At 42.4% G+C, this 20,543-nt stretch overlaps 2 protein-coding genes across 5 annotated transcripts in view; one reads left to right on the plus strand and one right to left on the minus strand.

Moving 5' to 3' along the window:
• arap2 (ArfGAP with RhoGAP domain, ankyrin repeat and PH domain 2) overlaps positions 1-2,781 on the minus strand; it is a 98,877-nt gene extending 96,096 nt beyond the window's left edge. For all 4 annotated transcript variants that reach the window (XM_041031032.1, XM_041031031.1, XM_041031030.1 and 1 more), the window contains exon 1: positions 2,669-2,781. The gene's annotated coding sequence lies outside the window, so the exon portion shown is untranslated. The remainder of the gene's footprint in view (positions 1-2,668) is intronic.
• Positions 2,782-4,721: 1,940 nt separating this feature from the next.
• dthd1 (death domain containing 1) lies at positions 4,722-12,211 on the plus strand. Its single transcript, XM_041031814.1, has 10 exons — positions 4,722-5,175; positions 5,346-5,874; positions 6,729-7,059; positions 7,349-7,528; positions 8,081-8,343; positions 8,443-8,601; positions 10,815-11,104; positions 11,401-11,651; positions 11,745-11,802; positions 11,904-12,211. Exons 1-10 carry the CDS (start codon positions 4,722-4,724, stop codon positions 12,209-12,211), a joined length of 2,823 nt encoding a protein of 940 aa, XP_040887748.1.
• Positions 12,212-20,543: the final 8,332 nt, after the last annotated feature.

Consider the following 20,543-nt stretch of genomic DNA (forward strand, 5'->3'; position numbering starts at 1 on the left):
TATCATATTGATTGAGGATTAGTCACCTGTAGCTGTGAAAGCATGACCTCATTAACAGGATAGTTTGATATTTTGGGAAATACTTTCTTGCCTAGAGCTGGGTGACAAGATTGATACTATCTATCCATTTAACATGAAGCTACAACCTGGAGACAATTAGCTTAGCTTACCTTAAAGACTGAAAACACAGAGATAAAGCTAGCCTTTTTTTTTTCTTTTTAAAATCAGCCTACCTGCACCTCAAAAACCAAACTGTAAAAACACCAACTTGCTGTTTTACGGTGGGTTCATGTTCATGGCTAACTGAACGATTAAGATACAGCATGTTAATTAAGATGCATGTTGAGCATGTTAATACACTAGCTGTTTCTTCCTGTTTTCAGCCTTTATGCTAAGCGAAGCTAACCGTCTGTTGGCCATAGCTCAGTATTTAAAACACAGAAATGAGAGCGCTATTGCTACTCTCATGTACCCTCAGCAATAAAGCGAACAAGCTTGTTTGACACAGAGTGACACAGCTGAAAGAGTCGAGACGAATGCATGGTACAATCAACAGCAAGTGAGCACACACACCAGTCAACATCACCAGACCTAAATTTGCAACACTCCTGGATGAAACAGCAGGAAACGGCAATAGCTATGAGGAAACAGAATGCCACCGTCATAGCACATCTTCATAGTCAGGTTTTGGTAAGAGACCAACCTTAAGGCCTGAAAACAAAACTGAAAGGCCAGCTGGTATCTCGGTTAGAACGCATTTTCTTTATTCATTTATCTATTTTTTTTTTCAGCAGCACTTACCACAGCAGAGTTTAAATATCCAAGCATTACACTGCAGCTCACTGCTTAGCAAAATATAATTACCCTGCTAATGGCAAGCTATCACTGAAAGTCTGTTTGTGGATGGTATCTCTCAGAAATCTAGCCCCATCTATCTCCATCTCCCTCGCCATCTCTCTCTCTTCCCCGCGCACACACACATAAACACACACAAATCTCACAGGAAGATACATCATCATCAACATCTTGTCATGTCCACTTCTCTTTTGGGTATAGTACACAGGGGACATGAAGTGTTACTTCTGCTTTCAAGTAAATATAATCTTGTGCCATGTGTGTATGTTTGAGTGTTTTAATGTCCTAGCAGTTCACAGAATAAACATGAACAGAAACTGTCTCTGTTCCTGTAGCAATTTTAAATATGAACCTAGTGGTAGACACACTATCATGCAATATCATCTCCTACTCTCTGATATGTTCTACAGTCTAGTGTAAAAAAAACTGCAAAGCACACAAATCACACCTTAGCTGCTCAGCCTGCAGGGACAAAATTACTACATAACTAAAAAACAAAATAAATCTCCCAAACACATGACTGTATTAAGTCCTCATAGCTGAGGCCTATACAGTCTATCAGACCAGCCCTGCTGTGTATTGTAGTGTTAACATGCAGGGACCTGTGTTGGCTAACAGCCAGCCTAAGCACACGCCAAAGCTTTCTCGCTCATTTGACCCACAACACCCGGCTTCTACACCCACTCACACAGCTGCATGCCCACAGAAACTACACACTACAGAGCACAAACATCCAGCAAACACTATCAAGGCCTGGATAGAGGAGTTTTGTTCCAAAGCTACTGCCCACTGCAGTGTCAAAGCCCACAGAGTGTGTAGATCAATAGCAGAGAGCAAAAAGAGAACTTCACGAGATAAAACAGCTTGCACACATGTCACACTGGCATGGGCACATATGAAGTGGTGTGCATGCAGGCATAAAGGTGCATCTGGAGGCCTAACACACACACCAACACATAAAGCATGCGCACGACTCTCTAACACACAAGACAGCAATTTCTAAGAGCAATATATAGTTTCCTCGACAAAACAAATACATGACTGAAAGCGTGGCTTCCAGCATGGAATAGGCGTGTGTATCAGTGATACACCCGCTGTACAGCGCCTTCTACTACACCTCAGGTATGCTTAGACAGGAGTGAGTCATTGAAAGCACGCCCATGCATGCACACCAACACACACCTAACTCATACTTCTGCACATCCCTCAGCCAGTCAACTTCGAACAAAGTTCATTATGCATCCCCTTCCTGGTTTGAGAAAAAGAAAATTTCCTGCGCAAGGTTTGCACATCAAGTTACCTGTTGAAATACTGTACACCTAAATCAATAGTGTTTGGAGGGTAACCGTCACAAACACATTTTTTTTTGAAGAAGAAGAAGAAGTAAAAACCACTTCTGTACAGTGGTCTGTTCTGAATTGTCTGCGGAGGAGAGTGTTTCCATAAAAAACTATCAGCGGCGGCAGCAGCAGCAGCGTCGGTTCGCACGTGTGTAATGTGCTCAGCTGTGTGATTACATACACGGGAAAACGGTGTTACTCCACAATGAATATAATGCAACAGATGCCAATTAAAGTCTGGTTGACGCAGTTTTACTTCACTTACTCTTTACACTTATTTTAATAAGCCTAGTGATACAAATACCTGCCAACACTTCCAGCCTTGAATAAAAAAAAAAAAGAGAGAGATCATCTAATTTAAGCCAGTTCATTTCAGTCTCGTGCTTCACTTTCTTAAAAAATTAAAGCAACACTTGAAATCAGGATGTTGACGTAACACGCTGCCGTGCGTCCGGTACTTCTGCTAAACTTACCTGCTGGTTCAAAACAGGAGGAAACTTCAGACATTACCCGCACACCTTGTGTCCGGTTCCTGTCATATCATGCCGCTCTCGGTATCTGTTGACTGTCGCAGCTGTCTTCACAGCATGCTTTTACATACTGGGCTGTTTCCGTTCCCTGCCTGTTCAGGCGTTGAGAGTATAACTCCACGCCCATTTCAGCGCGAGGCCAGGAGATCAGCGCCAGCAGCAGAGGCACGAAATTGCAGAAGTTCAGTCCTTACCTTACATTCACTTGTTCTTACAGAAAAGCTGAACAACACTGCAGGCTGTAGAAAAGTTAATGCTGCAGCTGGGCTTTGCTGAAACACTTACCATCAGTCTCTTTGGGCAGCTCAAAGTCCTCCACGTAAGCCAGTTTTCCAAAAAAAAAAAAAAAAAAAAGTGTGCATGCATGTGAAACTCACCGGAACAACAACGTGGAGGCACTTGTTATGTTTTGCTGGGAAATAGGTGCATGTCCCAGCTTGATCCTGAGGCCCCAGGCTACACATTCAGCTCAGGCAGGAATGAAGACTGGCGCACTTGGTGAGAAGAGTCCTGAGGAGAAACAGCACATACTTTATTTTCACTTATAATTATTTAATTTATTATAGTCTTTATATTGGACTGCAACATGTGTACGATTTGACTGATCTTGGACTGTACACTATTGCTGTATAACAACAGGAACTGATGGGCAAAGATAAACATACTGAACTGACACATTAAACCCTGTTAGCACATAAGCAAATAAAGTACATGTCTTATGAAAGGTGACCACTACAATCATCATCATCATCATCATCATTAACATAGGCTTTTAAAATAAATGTAAAAGAAATAAAAGTACGCTGTATAAAAGAGCTACACTTCATGTGACTGATTTTTTTTTAACTTTATCTCTTAATCTAAATGATATTGTTTAAAAAAATCGGAAACTGAAAATCTTTTCAGTAATATAACATTGCAAGAATTTTTGTTACACACTTCTCACATTTCATACCATAATGTGCGTTTCCACTTTCACAAATTTCCTATTAATAATCAATAAAGTAACAGTACAGTTTGCAGAATGAGCCACATGATGGTGACAGAGCGCTGCAGTACTGTGGCTTCTAGGAAACAGTGGCTATGTCAGAGTAAAAACAGGCCTTTTTTTTTCACTGAAGAGATTCTGACATTTCACAACAGGTAAATACAGGTGTCCGTAATAACATGAATGATGGCTGAAATCAGTTTATCTGCTTCAGTTTCAGGATCCTGGTAAATAACTTTCATTTCCAGCTTTTCCTACATCTGTACATTTGCATAAGCAAGATTTTCAGTGCAGCTTTCACAACCTTTACTTGTAAGGAAGTAGTTTCAAACTATGGTATTTGTACTTCAGCAAAGGATCGGAATACTTCCACTCTCTGTCTTACGACTGTAAAACCAGGAATTCCACAGAAAACCCACAAACTGACTCTCTATACGGTGTTAGTGTAAGCTGTGTGTTTCAGTAAAACGCTGGTATTTAAAATAAACATATTGTGCAGAACTCATCACTGAGTAACTGCCAGATGTTTTTGACTGATCCAGGAGCCGGTGACGTTGAAGACCTGATGTCTTTTTACTGTCTGGACATACAAGCAGTAAAATGAGTGACAGAAGAATAGAGGAGAGGGATGAGATGTCTGGAGGACAGCACTCTTTCCTCCTGTGAATCTTTTGCTCTGTGCCTCCTCTTTTGTGTATCCCTGCCACGCCTCCAGGGGTCTCCTTGGCAACATGTTTTACTGCTGGCAGCCATTTAAATACAGGATTGGCTCCTGTAAACTGGGATAGCTGTACACAGCAACACTCAATGCCAAGGACACAGCGAACAAGGGGGCTTCAGCTTCAAATCTAAAAGGAGGTACACAAGGGAATAAAATGTATTTAGAGAATATTTGATATTATTCACCAATATGTTGTTAAAGGAGTAAATGGCTTTTGCTGTATGCAAACTGGACTGAAACGGGGGAAGATTAGACTCTCTTGACTCTGTTGTATTTTTCAGCCCAGCATGGATGAGAATCTGCATCTGAATGAACAGATGGATGAAGCGGAGTCTCTTAATGACAGGAGGAGGGAGGACAGTCTCCATAACACGCTGACTGAAACTATTCAGGCAGTTGAAGCCGACAGACGACCCAGGGATCATCATCAGGAAACAGTGGGCATGAGGAGACGCACAGGAGAACCGGGTAGAGGCGCAGGAGAGGAAATACAGAGAGGTAGTGAGGAGATTATGCTCAGTCCATCAGATGATGACAGGCAGGATGAAGGGAGAGGAAGGAGTGCTGACGAAGAGCAGGTGGAGAAAGAGTGCAAGCGAAAAGTTTTGGGAGTACTGACAGAGCTGAGAGTTTTTCATTCAGAGAGACTGAGAGCATGGAGAGAGGCCCTGAGAGAATGTGTCTCCATGCTTAACGAGTCTCCACCAGGGGGCAGTGATCAGCAATATCCATCTCCAACAGGTAAGGTAACTGATCTCAGTTATGTATGTCTTTTTCTGCCTTTTAGAGAAAGCCTTGGATATGACTTTGTATGGAAGGAGAAGTAGAACTGTATAACGCACCACAACATTTGGCATAATTGTAAAAAAACAAAATAGTTGCCTATGTTCTATACATGTGTTTTGTTTCAGAACCAGAATGTAAAGTCTCACCTCGCTCAGACTCCTTCGGTGATGCTTTTCAGAGTGTTGGGGAGGACATAGAGAACATTATGCAAAAGCTCAGCACAATCATAACCAAACTGGATGCAGAAATTCTCCAATTATCTGCAGAAGAATCCTCAAGTGTGGATGCAGCACTTGAGGAAACCAGAGACCCAGAAACTTCAGAGGAACCTGAAGATGGCAACAATCACCTCAGCTCCCACGATCCACGTGAATCTGACTCTGGGCGTAAACAGGATATCGAGGGTGAGGGTGATCAAAGCCACACAAGGCCACAAGACACTGAACAAACATCAGACTTGAGATTCAGCATCTCTGACTGCAGCAAAGTGAAAGAGACTGGGAAAGATCTGAAGGTCAAAGGTCAAGTGAGTAATAATGAGGACTGTGTTTCTCCAGTGAGTGACACTGATTTACTGAAGGAGACTGAAAAGGATGCAGAGAGGATAAATGTCAAGGGCAAAGAAGAGACAAGGATCGACTGGATCACTGTAGGGTAAGTTAACCCATTAACATACAAGACACATTTAACCAAATTTCAGTCAGGCATATTCTGATGTACTTGGACAGTGAGGGACCTCCACTAGAATTCAAAACAAAATGCTGTAGGTTTGACCAGTGTTTGCTGGTGCAGAGTGAGAAAGAACAGTATTTATAGTATAGTTTTCCACTTGTCATGTAAATCAGTTAATTTTGCTACCACCTGTGTTGACAGCAAATATGCTCTTTAACATAATGGGTTTTTAAAACAGTGAAACTTGTCAAGAACTCCTCCTCCCAAAAAAAAAAAAAAAAAAAGCTGTTCGCCATTTGCTTTTTATCCCACATGGGGCCGACTTATGAGTCTGGACATGATTTGATTCCTTCCCCTCATTTCCCCTGCTCACTGATACAGACGCAAACTCTCTACAGTGCTTTATCACAAGGTGCACGCGTTTCGACCGCCTGGCCTCCCCTTAGCCGGGTATTTCATGCAGTTCACTCTCAGGTCAATGCCCACATTTGTCCAAAAGCCAAACAAATCAGAAAAATCCAGATCAGAGGGAGAGGCCATGTCTGGGAGAGGCTGATATGGAAATGTGTGTGCAGCAGCATTTAAAAACATTCTTAACATGGTTGCACTTTTTTTTTATTACCAGAAATGCTCCTCAAACATAATAATATTTCGACTACTGATACTGCAGAGATAAATATGCAGGAAGTAAAACATGATTTCAGGATCTTTATTTTTTTAAACACAATATTGCCTACTGTCTACCATGTTTCAGTTTTGCAATCTTGTCTGTGCATCTAACAGAATTCTCTGAATCTGTGTGCATACTGTATTTTCTATGTTGAAATAATATCTAGGCTTCCTGGTAAAATGGAGGGCAGCCAATCACACATACCAGACGCATGCTTTATCAGAGCATCTGTGGGTGTGGCTGAGGTCCTGGGGTGTGAAGTAGCCGACGCCCTCAGCTGCCTCATGGTGACCGGCTCGGAGGAGCTGGTCAGCAGAGTGATCAGGGTCAAAGTTCAAGGCAGCGCCAACGTTCACTTCCCTGTGACCGTGGTTATGCCTTTCTGCGCACGTTACCGTGGCAACTACAGGGACGTCGCTGTCAAGATAGTGGATGGGGACAGGAGGACGAGCTACGTCACTCCTGTAACAACAGAGGGCACGTATGGAGGACAGAGGGTAAAGTTTTCTATCACACATACTTCCAAACATTTATTTGATTTATAGAGATGTTAACTTTTATTTTAATGTCAGTTTTACGAGACAGACCTGGCCAGAGTAAAATAAATAAAGCAGAAATAAAAACCTAATTTGGGTTTAAATCTAATTGAGTTCCTTCTGTTGTTTGAAGATTGATGTTGTCTTCTTTCTGTCAGAGACGGTTTTATTTAAAATAACTGATTCATATACTTTGGCTGAAATGAATAATTGCATTTACAATCTGCGTTTCATTTTTGTTTTTGGTCAGGGCTCATTTGCAGAGGTGAGGGTGTATTCCCTTGGTCTCTTTGCAGTGGTTTCCTGTCTAAAAAGAGAAAATTACACCATTCCCAGAAGGGGCTTGTCACTCAAGCTCCCCATGGACCCCCGCATTTGTCTCGACTACCTCCCAGGAACCTTCACTGCTCCAGTAATGGCACAAACCATGGTATGGAGATGTCGATCGGATCATCATCCATCTTTCTCACACTTTTAACACAAGCGCAGTTCAACGGAAATTGTTTGGGACTGAGAAGTGAATGAAACTACAGTGTAAATTTGAGATCAGCCCTTTGAAAAAGAGCTCAGTGCTCCAAATATTGGCAATTGTTCTAAAAATGAGATAGAAACAGAGACATGTTATGGGAATGAGGACACAAAAAGGAAGAGAGAGAAGGAGGAACAGATAGACTGCTTATAAATTCACAGACTTGTGTTCTCACAGATTTTTTGCTGTGAGCTAGAAAAATGAACAGCTGTGGCCAATATTTGAATTGACTTCTGAGTCCAATCATCTGTGAACTAACTTCACCACAGCAGTTTGTTGCTTGATCTTGCGTCAAAAAAACCCATTTTCCCCACTCCCTCTGACCATACAGCATGCTGTCAGCAAAACAAAAGTGTGTAAAAAAAAAAAAACATTGATTTTCATATCACACAGCATCTCTGTTTAAACTTCAGCCTAAATAATGCAGAACAGCTGTTTCCTCGCCTGCTTCAGATCCAGCCCATAGATGCCGTCCTCCTGGCTGCCATCAAGTCCAGACGAGATGTCTATTATTCAGTGGTGTCTACGAGCCCGCTACTCTACCTCACCCACCCGACCTCACAGTCACTGAGAAGACCCCTCGCCGTCACCCTTCCCTGTCCCCCGAACCCGGAAAAAAAGAGGGACATAAGGGGACAAGGGATAGACACGCAGCATCGCCATACCTGTTCTTCTGTTTCTCCAGCATGGGATCAACCTGCTTCCCACAGAGCGAGGTCAGATAAAGCCTCTTTGTTTAAATTAAAGCATTTGCAGTCTGCCAAGACAAAAGATGAATTTTTAGAAGATATTTTTGGATGTGATGTCTCTGTCAGAATACCGGGTGCCTCTTTGAAGTCCCCAAAGGAAATGTCCAATGAGCTGCTGATTGTTCTGGGCTCCAGGGACAAACAGTGGAGCATCCTGGAGAAAGTTGTGGTCAGAAACCAGCAGAACGGGCTGGCGTCCTTTGAGCTGACAGACAACTTTGACAGGTTTGCAACATCATGTTTTTCTCTTTTTAAAATATTCAATGGTGGGATAGTAAATAGCTGATGAGAAGATCATTACAGATCAGCTTTATTTAAATGGTCCTCTAAAGACAACACATTAGTCTAAGGTGATTTAAGGGTAAAAATGGAATACATTAAACAAGGAAAATACACACCATACAGTTTCGTTGGGAAAAGGAGGCTACTGTATGTTGTCACCCAGTTGAGGAGAATTCAGAATTTATTGTCCTCCAGACAATAAATCGGGAGACTTGAGATTTTATACTTATTCGTTTGCATCTTTGTTCTACTTTTCTGAGAAATTTGAATCCCTGACAGAATCTACGACAGCACCGCTCAGGGGATTTGTTGTTGCACCTTCCAACTCAACAAGACAATAACACAAACTGCAATATGAGGCAGAAACATCCAAAGCAGAACTACAGACAGAGCAGACAGCCCCAGGGTCAGACGAGTGGGGTAACACTCATTTGTAGCATCATTTGCTTTAGGTTTAGTGCTGATTTTCCCAGTTTGTCCACTCGCAAGAAGTACGATCTGAAAACCATATAGTATAATATCAACATTTTGTGTATGCTACAGATGCATGTGTTAACAGTCAAACTGTAATCATTTTCTTACTGCATCTCCTCGTTGCTGAGCCTTCCTGCTGAAGTCGACCAGCCACTGCAGCTGATTTGAAGGACTGTAGGTCTTCAGCTTGCTGCCATTGTCCCCCATGCACAGTATCAGTATAGACTGGCTGCTCATGCCACGAATGAGGATGTAGTAAATCCTGCATCTGATCACAGAACAGAAAGTGGTCTTATCGGCTGCAGATGAACTGAAGTAAAACCAAAATAGTTTTGATTTGCTATACGTACCTTTTTGCTGAGACGCATTTAGCAGACGTTGACTCCAGGTTCATATGTCTCTCAGGCGACTGTATTAATCTCATAAAATCATGAGATCCAATCTCTGCTGCTCTTGTCACATCAAGGAGACTGTTGAGGCTGGAACACATACAGGACAATAAACACTGTTTTTCGTTGTCTGATGCTGAAAAGAATACTTTTTTGTGTGTGAATGAGAACTGTGTAGAGTAACTGAAACTCCCTTAACACCTTTCAGTGAAGTGCAGCCTTTTCAGTTTTTGTTTTGGCAGGGAGTTAGCCTGCAAGATACAGAAAGTCAAAACTATACTTATGTTTTTACAGAAAAAAAAAAGATCTAAATGAAAAAGTTTAGAGTAATTAAAGGACATGTTGGTTTGAGAGAGGATATTGTTCTTTAGCTGGACTTGATGTTTAGGCTTCTCACCCCACATATTTGGTTTCTGAGGCCCATGAGTCCGAGGAGTGTGTTTGACAGGCGCAGCAGCTCAGCTGGGTTCTGGGCCGTCCGCACAGCCGCATCCACACACCCACTACCAGCAGTGACTGCCATCAGGAGTCCTCCAACCACGTACAGGAGGTAGAAGACATTGCCCCTGGTTACACAGAGAGAGAGAGCAAGAAGAGAAACAGAAAATTAGGGAAAGAGGGTTCACAGAACTGTTCATTGTCACTCGTGGATCCTTACTTGTGGACAATTAGCTCTGGTGGAAGTTTCAACATGGAGAGGTTTGATGTGTTGATGCGAGACCCTACAGGAACAACTGCGGCTCTGAGCATGACAAGAAATGAAATGCCTCAACAGACTTACAGCGAGATTTGCTTTACATAAGGGGTTTAAGAAAGGCAGTATGGATAAAGGGAGGCCTAAATGCTTTGAATTCCAGGCTGTAGCTTTTCTTTGTCAGAACATAATCACACATTTATGGTAAAAATGTTACGAAATCTCCTGAGAAATAATAGTAAAATGCAGGTATTTGACTGCCTTTCTGTTTTAGTCACCTGTTTAAAAAAATGAATTTAGAATATTAGTTGTAAATTGTTCCTTTAATAAGAAAGAAGCCACTTTATTTCCCTTCTGAGCTATAATTCTTTTCTTTTTTTCTTATCTTATCTAAAACTGCTTCCCAAAGGAATAATACACATACAGTAGGTAATATGAATTCTTTATTCTGTCTTAAATGTATTAAGTCTGTATCCTGGCCCACGATAACAGACTCATCTCTTCCCTCTATTCAGCCACAATCTAATCTCTCCACTGAGCTCAGCTTCTTAACTTCGCCTGTGTCTCCATCTGTGTGCCTCTGCTCTCCCTCCCCTCAGACTGCTGGTGGTTCGCCTCCTCTCCCCACTGCAGCCTTGTCACCTCACCTCCCTGGCAGAGGAGCTGGAGGATTCAGTCGGCTGCCACGCCGTCACCATCGTCCTCCACAGCCGACAAGATGAGCCTCGCGACATCCTGGTGGCCGCCCTGCCCAGCCGAGACCTCAGCTGGGAACTGAACAGACTGCGAGCTCAGGGCTACGGCGGCCTCCTGGAGACCTCGTCAGATGTCTCCATGTGTGAAGGAGACCAGCTTCTGCTACGTTTCAGTGGCAACATCACCTCCACGGGTAGGGTGGGGAGTTGCCTTACGATGGGCCTAAGACTGTTTGTACATGTAATTCACAGATTCTTTGTGTCTGAAGAGCCTATTTGATCTGTTCTGACACACACATAAAAAAAAAACCAAACGCTGGGGAAATTAGAAGGTTACAAATACCTGTTCTAGTTCAAAACAGGTTTGTCTCCCTGCTGCTTGTTACCCCATACGTGAATGTACCAGACTATATAGTATTTAACTATAGTATATAGTAAAGTAAATGGGTTTTGATTGGGCTCTTTTTTAATCATCCTTGTTTTACAACAGGAGCTCACAACAACCAAAATGACGTCCCACACGAGCGAATCGCCTTTCACAGTCAGCGCATGAATCACCTCTCAGTGCGTGTGACTGAGGTGGACCCATTCGGGAACTACAGCTCCCCTCACTACAAGGGGACGGCTGTGTTTTACAAGGTCACTAGAGGTCAGCTGGAGTGGCGAGGGGACAAAGCCGTCCCCAAGGACATAAAGCTCCTGGGAGATCCTGTGTGTAAGCTGTCTCTGACTTTGCCCAAGGTGAGGAAAGAGTCACAGAGAATTCAGCATTGTACATGATGTTAGAACTCTGACCTTCGCAATGAAACAGTGTTTTCACATATTTAATTTCAGAAAGTGAGAAGCATTAATCGGCCTATTACATCCAGAGTGAAGTTATGTGAGGAGGCAGGTGGGTGAAAATCTTATGAAAACGGTTGTTTTATAATTAGTTATAATTAATTAGTGCGGTAACCTGACTTTTCAAGATCTCATCTCTCTCTCACCCACCAGACTCCCTGTCTGACTCTCTTCTTCTCTGGCTGGCTGGGGAACTTTCAGAGGAGGAAATAGCCCTGCTGGTGCTCTCTCTGCGTCTCCGTCGTAGTGCTACTCAGCTGGTGAAGCTCCGGGCCGGGGACAGCCTGTCCACCCAGGCCTTCCATGTCCTGGCCATGTGGAGGAGGGGGTTACCAGCTGCTCCACACCAACCTAAGGCCTCTCAGCTGGCTCACTGCTTGTCCAAGAGTGGCAGGCCAGATCTGGCCAGAGAGCTGCTTCTGCGACAGGATGCAGCCACCAGACAGGGCTCACTGAAATAAGGGAACTTGAAAAGCAGAAATAACACTGCTGCTTATGAGCATGGGTGAGAAATTTGTTGCTTGCAGTGCTTTGTTTGATCCACAAGGGGTCAGCATTGGCCTGTAAGAGGCCGTGCTCTCTTCAGACTTGAGTCGAATTTTATCAGTCATTGGTTCTCAACCTGTTTGGAGCCATATCTACTTGCCTGGTTGATTATGTTTATGAGGTATAACTAAATCAAGACACCTTACCTCAAACTCAAAAGTGTTTCTAATGCAATAAATCTAAACAAGCTGACCCTAGATTCAAGCACAGATAATTGTTTTTCTCAGGTTATTTTCACATTTAAAGTCAGACATTTTTGGAGGAATTCATTTCTGTCAATGTTGTAGTTTATCTCCACACGCAGGTTGGAAATTTACGCGACCAGTCAGCCATCTCTTCTCTCTGCGTGTAAACAAACGCTGACACTGAGCTGTGACCTCTTTTCAGCTCTCCGACACCGAGTCATCTTTAAGATTTGACAGCATCTGTTGATGATCACTGATTAGATAAGAAAGGCTGTTCTCTCAGCATGTTGAGGTATATTCCTGTATTTGATATAAGCTGGAAAAACATGGAAGGTACTGTATATGTATGATTTTTGTCTTTTTTGAATATTTTTAAATGTATGACTTTAAAATTAAAAATGCAGATATGGATACAAATCCACTGTATGTGTTTAATGCATACAAATTCAGGCAGAGGAGAAAACTTGTCACCACAAGGTCCATTTAGTAGCTAATCCTGAGCTGACTCCAGACATCAAGTGCACATTACGGACCACTGAAACATGAAAAAGCCAACAGGAAACAGCATTTCCAACAAACTAATGGTGCTACAGTCAGCTACTGCTGAAAAAATCTGCTTTCAGCAACTGTCATTTCACCAATAAAGCCAATAGTTGCCGCCTAGAAATAAAAAGTCTGCCTTTGTATACCTCTACATAAAATCATGGACCCCAAATTTCTATGGTTCCTCTGGCTGCCACTGACAGGAAAAGAGTTTTTATGACTTCTTGTCCATGGTGGTTTAAAAGCTGAGATATCAAATCTGATCAAAAGCTCCAGAGCACCTACTAAATGAACCAGAAATTATGTCTTACCTGCTGTTTCCGAGGCCAATAATGGACTTTGAACCTCAACTTACGTACTATTATGGACGAGGAGTCAGTCCTGAAAGTGCTCAGAAATGAAAATGTAAATTTGAACATCTGCAGCTGGGAGGATCATGTGATATGACTGAAATCACCAAGACTGCTTCTAAATAGACCTCGTGGTGAGACGTTTTATCAACTATTATGTTCTGACTGAAAGTTGGTTTATATAGCGCTACAATGAATCCCTACTGTAACTAAATTTCAGACCGCAGAAGCGCGCTCTGTCTTTTTAATGACATTCACCAGGGTTTTTCTTTTTCATCTGTCTTCAGAGCCTCCTGCTCCAGCTGTGTGACATTCTGCAGGCCCTGAGCTGGAGCAGGGGGGTAATGATAGATGCCGTGTGTCCAGGTGGGGGGTAGGGGACTCCCTGTTGAGACAGAGGAGACCACCCTGTGCTGCAAACGGGGGGACGGTTAATGAAGTATGAAATGGTAACAGGTGGAGCTGATGGATTAAAGAGGATGATCGTTCCTGCTCATTCTCTGTCACTTGCAGACAAAAACGGTCTCCTCTATTCATTAACCTTTTCGCTTCCCTTTATTTCCTGCCCTTCTATTGTTCCTAAGCTTCACACTTAAGCGGGAGTATTGCTCTCATATTTCTCCATCCAACTCTTTACACTCCGTCGTGCTATTATCTCCCCACTTTTCCTCCTTCTTCCCCTTCAGTATGATTCTAAAGGACACGTGTGGCATCACTAGCAGGAGAGTTTTGTGCCTCCAGAGTGTGTGCCAGAGGGGGGTATCATTAGTCTGGCATAGGGCCATCAAACACACAGACACTCACACACACATTGAGGACTTTGCTAGAGGTAAATGTCACAGAGGGGGCTCCCACAGCGCCAGGAAATCGTTTCCTTTCTCATTTTATCTCCCTCCTCTCCCCCTCTACATTATTGAAAAGGCCACGCAGCAAGGCACTCTGGGAGGTTGCCCGTCGTCCAGTGGGGGAAGATACCGAGGGCTGATGAGGTGAAGAATTCCCACAGAGTGCCAGCATAAAGAGATTCTGATTAAAACCTCATCTGTTTCATCATTCATTTCATCATCTGCCTTCGTCTTCGTTCGGCGCGCTCCGACTTTTTTTGCGGGAGTCCTCACTGCCTTTGTCAGCCGAAGCTTTCACACTTTTAGCTGTCAAGGTAAAACAGTTGTGATGATGTGATTGAGATGCAGAAACAGTCATGAACGAACATATGCGCTGTCACAGCTCATCCTGAGAGCGATCCAACCGTAGCATTCACATCTGGGAGAAGAACAGACTTCTTTTCTTTCACACAAAAATCTTAAATTGCCTATTAGCATAAAAGTGGAGAAACTGGAAGGCCAAAGTAGTTATGCGAGCCCATCCATTAGCTGTACGGCTGATTATTTCTGATCCAAGGTTGGCTTAATTACCCAGGCTCTTGTTTACTTGTTTTAGACAATCATACACATCATACTGCCTCACAGTAATTCAGATCAAAACACAGCTGAATCCTCGTAAAGATTAGATATGAAGATGCTGAAACTTCATATGCCCTTAAGTCAAGAAATACCGTAAATTAACTTCTTCTTAAACTATTATTCCAATACAACAGAAAACTGCTTGACATTAAAGGAATAATTCAACATTTTAGGTTTTAAATGTATTACCTTGAGAAGATTGTTACCTGCCTCCTGTCTCTGTGGTAAATATGAAGCTACAGCCAGCAGCCTGTTTGCTTAGCTATGCACACAAACCAGATACAGGGAATCAGCAAGCGATTCACTGTTCAAAGGTAATGAAATCCCCTTACCAACAGCTCTGAAGCTCACTAAATAAAATGCTAAATTCTGTTTGTTCAATCCTCATAAAAACAGAAGAGTAAAAAATCTCACATTGCAGACTTCCTCTAATCGTTTTGCTGAGCTAAGCTAACTGCCTGCTGGTGGTAGCTTCATATTAACCAAATTAGACAGGAGAGTGCCGTCAGTCATCTCACCAAACTCTGAAGCAAATAAGTACATTTCCCAAAATGTCAGTTTCTCTAATAGCAAATAAGTTTGCACTTTTACTGCACTTTCTCCTAATTGTGAGTCTCATTTTATATTTTAAGTAACTCTGGTTTTATCAAGAACATCATATGCTGTCATTTGCACAACCTAAATGTATCAACATTCCCTGTTTTAAATATGAATGTAGATATATTTCAACATGTACTGATGTTAGAGCAGCCTAAGGTCCAGTGGGTGATGTGGGTCACTGTGCTGTGGTGAACCCTGTGATGAGTGAAAAATGGAGACAGCTCCTGTGTGGCTGCCCATTCATACAAAAACAAGGACGGAACAAATCTCAGGGGTGATTCTCTGACTCACACCACTGTTTTTGATAAGATGTTGGCAAAGCTGAAGAACAGTTAATAAAAGCATAAAGATACAGTATGCTGTGGTTCAAAAGGATTTTAACATGATTTTTAAGTCTCGCATGCACATGTATGAATACATATGTTCATGCACACAAAGACACAATCCGACAGATGCAATTCCAGTGGCGTCCGTGACCCCGTTGACCATTTTCTGGTGGAATTAAATTGGTATTGTTTACTCTGGAAATCCTCCCAAGATTGTGTGAGATATTGTGACACAGAGCAGGAGAAAAAAAGGTGAAAAAGGGTTGGGATGGTGGAGAGAGGAGCGGAGGGAGCGGCAGGAAGGGTGAAGAGGTGTTGGAGACGTGATGGAAGGCCGAGTAAACAGGAGGGAAGGGATGAGAAAAGGAGGAAAGCGGACGAGAAGGTGTGACATGATGGGAGAGGGTGAAACGTGAGGGAGAGAAGGTGTACCAACGGTGTGTCCACTGGTGTGTGAAACCAACTTGACATCTGGAGTGTGTGTATGGAAGCGTGATCAGAAGGTGGGGAGAGTCATGGAGAGCGGCTTGATTTTTCCTTCATACACACACCAAAAAAAAAACACTAACACTTCTGGTTTGGCTGAGAGGATCTTTTCAGGGTTAGAAGGTCGAAGAGAGTGCATTGCTTGGCCTCCTTAAACTACAGAGTGCCTGTAAGCCTCAAATTAACATGCAAGCTACCTGATCTTGAAATTCCTGCATTTCTTTCGTACACTGTCCATAGTTGCCTATAGAAAAAGTTCTACATCCTTTTACATTGCCAGAAGCCATGGATGGACACACATGAATAATTGAGGTGAGCTCGGCTGGCCATGGAATGAGTTTCACAGGATCCATGCTATGTTTTTATGTTGTAATTATTAATGTCTATGGATTCTCAGTGTTGAAATGTTCAGGGTTTTTGTATATGGTGTGTGGACCTCAAATAAAATTCAAAGCTGCAGAGAAGCTGCAGAGGACGACAGGTGGTATTTTTTTGAGGTGCCGAGGTCTCACAAGTCCCTCTCACTCTTTAACAACCAGCTGTCAGCTCTCCGCACTAATGCCACCAATCCTCGTTAGACGCCGCACTTTAGATGACCTTGCAGTCAAGTGGTCTCATTTCCTTCAAAATGTGGCCCCTGAAGTGGAGACGATGGTTAAGTTTGCAAAATATTGGATTTCTGAAGAGATTCTTTTTTTGGTTACTGGCTTTGGTCAGTTATACATACAGTACAGAGACATTACATTTTAAATCAGTTAAAGTATATACCTTCGACAGTATGTTTACAGTTTTTATATTGGAGTGTGCACTGCACACCGTGATGCATATCCTACTATGACAGGAGAAAAAAGAGAAAATAACAAAAGATGAGAACACAATCACAGCGCGGGACAAACATGCCACACTTCTCCCAGCAGACAATGATTCACCGTTTTTCCATTTTTCCCCTCAAACGACTGGAGGCAATAATGCGGTTTCCTGGTCACAGTGCAATATATCCAAACATCAACACGGGTTTGACCACATTTAGAAAAAGCTATATTCTCATTGTACTGCAAAATGGGACAGCACTGTTTGAATACACAGGCAATATTTATCCATTTGGTCCATTTGAGCCTTTGTGTTATTAGACTCTATGCAGCAGTCCATTTAAAATCCTGGGCTCAGTCTGCCCAGGGCACTGGTTTCATGTAGCCATTTACATTACATGAGCATCTTGTTAGTCTCTGCACTGAAAGCCAACAGTCTGTGTGGTTGGCTGACTTCTCCCTGGTCTGTGACCTTTACCCCTTGGCCGGCGCTCGGCACAGCGGTTGCAATATTCACAGTGAGTGTGGCTGAAAGACATATGTCCATGAAATGTTGGGAACTACTATTTTGTCTGCATTAGAACTAGTTATATCTTCTGTGGTAGTGTCGTACAGAACACAGCTACATGACTTCAAGCCTCAGATTTGATCTCAAGATTTGATCTCAAGAAAACAACAACAACAAAGAACAAACAACCTAGAGCTCAAAGAGTTTCTGGTGTCACCAAGCTGCACTAACTATTTACAAGCATCCCTAAAAGCTGTTAGCAAAGCAGGAAAACAAAGACGTTTCATGTAGCTACAAATGAAACAGCTTTTCTACAGCAGCAATTTCTTGGTAATTTACCTTTCTCCTCTGATAGTAAATGCCATTAAGTAGAGTTACTTAGGATGAATATGATATTTTGGGTAGACACGACAGTGCTCCATTACTGTAATGGTTATGGTGATGGTAATTGGCTACATGCTCACAACAAGGGGTAAGTAAATGACATACTTTATTACTCTTCGTGTGCATGAGCGTGCCGCATGTAAACTTGTATGATGTTTGTGTAGCGATGTGGTTGAGCGTGTGTGTGTGTTTGTGAGACTAAATGCCACAGTTGAGATGTTAATAGCTGCAGGCTGTTGCACAGCAAGCATGGTAGCAGTAGCAGGAGAACAACAGTAAATATTCACATCATAATCATCTTAATGAGCAGTGGCACCAGAACAATTTGGAGGTGCTGTAAGGTCTCTCCCTCCTCCAGTTTGAACATCCAATATTTTTCACTTTTTCATACTTTTTTTTTTTGTTTTCCTGCTTCCTCATTCCCTTCCTCAAATCTATGCACAAACACATATGCACGCATATCTAAGCTGACGATCATGAGCAAACATAAAAGGAAATGAAGCATGCCGTGTAGTCACTAGGTCGAGGCTACCACATTATCATAATCTTGAGCCCCTGTGTGCTTGTCTGTGTACGTGTGCATGTGTTTACATGCTCTATACAGATAAGGAGATTTCATTAATTTCAGAATCTGGATCATTTGATGTCATTTATATGCCCCAAAATCCCAAATTAAATATTAGAACATATCTAATCAGTAATGCAGCTACAACAGCAAACACCACCGCAGCAAAAGCTGACGCTGAACAGTGAATGTTCAATTTTCTAAACCAACAGTAAAAAAAAAAAAAAAAAAGATTTTCAAATTACTATCATATACGACAAAGTAAAGCAGCACATCCTTACAGCTAAAAAGCTGTAACTAGGGAATATTTGAAAGTTTTGTTTGAAACTTAGGTGCCAATAAATTTTCTGATCATCAACTACTCGATTAATTGACTGAACACCAGAGTTAACCTAAAACATTCTCTATAATGGCCTGCTACAAACACTGAATCATTTTAACAGAAGTTCACACAAATGTTCTTGAGCTTCACAGTTTTGTATCACTTATAGTTCTGAAAAGGTAAAATTGCCTAAATTCTCTGAAAATGGACCCGGCAGCCTTTAGATATGTCCCCATTATAACTCGATAGTGTACTCAGTAACCCCAGAATCTCTCCATTAAATCCTCTCTCGCTGTCCGAGCCTCTCTCGGTTGTAAATGGAGCCACTCCAACGAACGACTCCTATCATTTCCCTGCAATCTGTTACAGTGCCGTGCACACAAAATAAACCAAACCTGAGACGGAACTGACAGTGATTAAATGAGTAATACTGTGTCTGTGGACTTGGCAAAGCCATAAATAGTGCAGACAGTGAAAGAGTTAAAATGATTTCCTCCTGAACTCAGCCAGACGGATGATCAAGTTAACTGGCTTGATTGAGAAAAGACATGTCTGCTCAGTGTCTCCTATAAGCAAAGGCATATGTTCCCTCCCTGCAATTGGCAGTGGATACTATGTTGTGTGTCTCTGTGAGTGTATTTTCATATGTGTGTCTGTGTCTACTGTACATGTATTGGGGTGGAGGTGGTTAGTGTGTTTGCTCATGTGCACTGAGCAGTACACTTGCACATACTGCATTTGTAATCACACTGACAGTACTTGTATACGTGTGCATCTTTGAGAGTGATGTGGGGTATTTGAGAATTCGTATGTGCGTATGAGAGATTGATAGAAAGCAAATACGTGTTTGTGTGTATATGTGTGTGTGTGTGTGTGTGTGTGTGTGCTCGTGTTCTGCCAGCACCATTTGGCATTTGTCAAACAGCTGTCAGCTTCAGCCAAAGTGTTTCAGCTGACTGATCCTTAAAGTGGGCCAATAAGTTCCCACACAAAACCCCACATTCCCAGCGCGTGGACACTTTGGGTATATTGCTGCATCTATCTCAACACATCACTCTTCATCCTGTCATCCATTACTCTCTCTAACCATCTCTGCTTTCCCCACTCAACAGACTTTCTCTTTTTCTGCCTTTCTTTGCCCTCTCACTTTGCGTTCCGCTGTCAAACTGCTGTTCTTTGTCTTTGAAGTTATCCAAAGACAAAGTCTGAGTAAGGAGGAACTCTGATTGGATGGATGGGTTGACAAAGCGTCAGACCGCTGTTCGTTTCCTGTCTCCAAATTATAGTCAACATTTTTATCCTAAGCATTAACTGTGTATTTATTTCTGTTTTATTACATATGTGTGTCATCCGTCCCAGAGGACACGTACACATGACGTAGTCTGTCATTTAATTTGGAGAGCTTGTTTATATTAAGGAACCACTAATGCAAACCAGACATTTCCTACTGCTAATGTTTCACATTAAAACCATCATCTGGCAAAAAAAGAGGGTGGCTTTTATTGTGAAGAAGTGGCAGGAAACACGATATATTTGTCATCGCAGCGGCCAGCGCTGACCATGAGACAACAGTCACTGCACAACTCCTACTCCTCAGCAAGGTGACCAACTTTACTGTTAACCATTTCCACTTTAATGAAAATAAATGAAGAACTGTGTCAAATTCATGTTCCTTGTTGTGTCCTTTTATGGAGCAAGTTGCCTGT

The sequence above is a fragment of the Toxotes jaculatrix genome, chromosome 23 (assembly GCF_017976425.1).
Source record: "Toxotes jaculatrix isolate fToxJac2 chromosome 23, fToxJac2.pri, whole genome shotgun sequence".
Taxonomy (NCBI): domain Eukaryota; kingdom Metazoa; phylum Chordata; class Actinopteri; family Toxotidae; genus Toxotes; species Toxotes jaculatrix.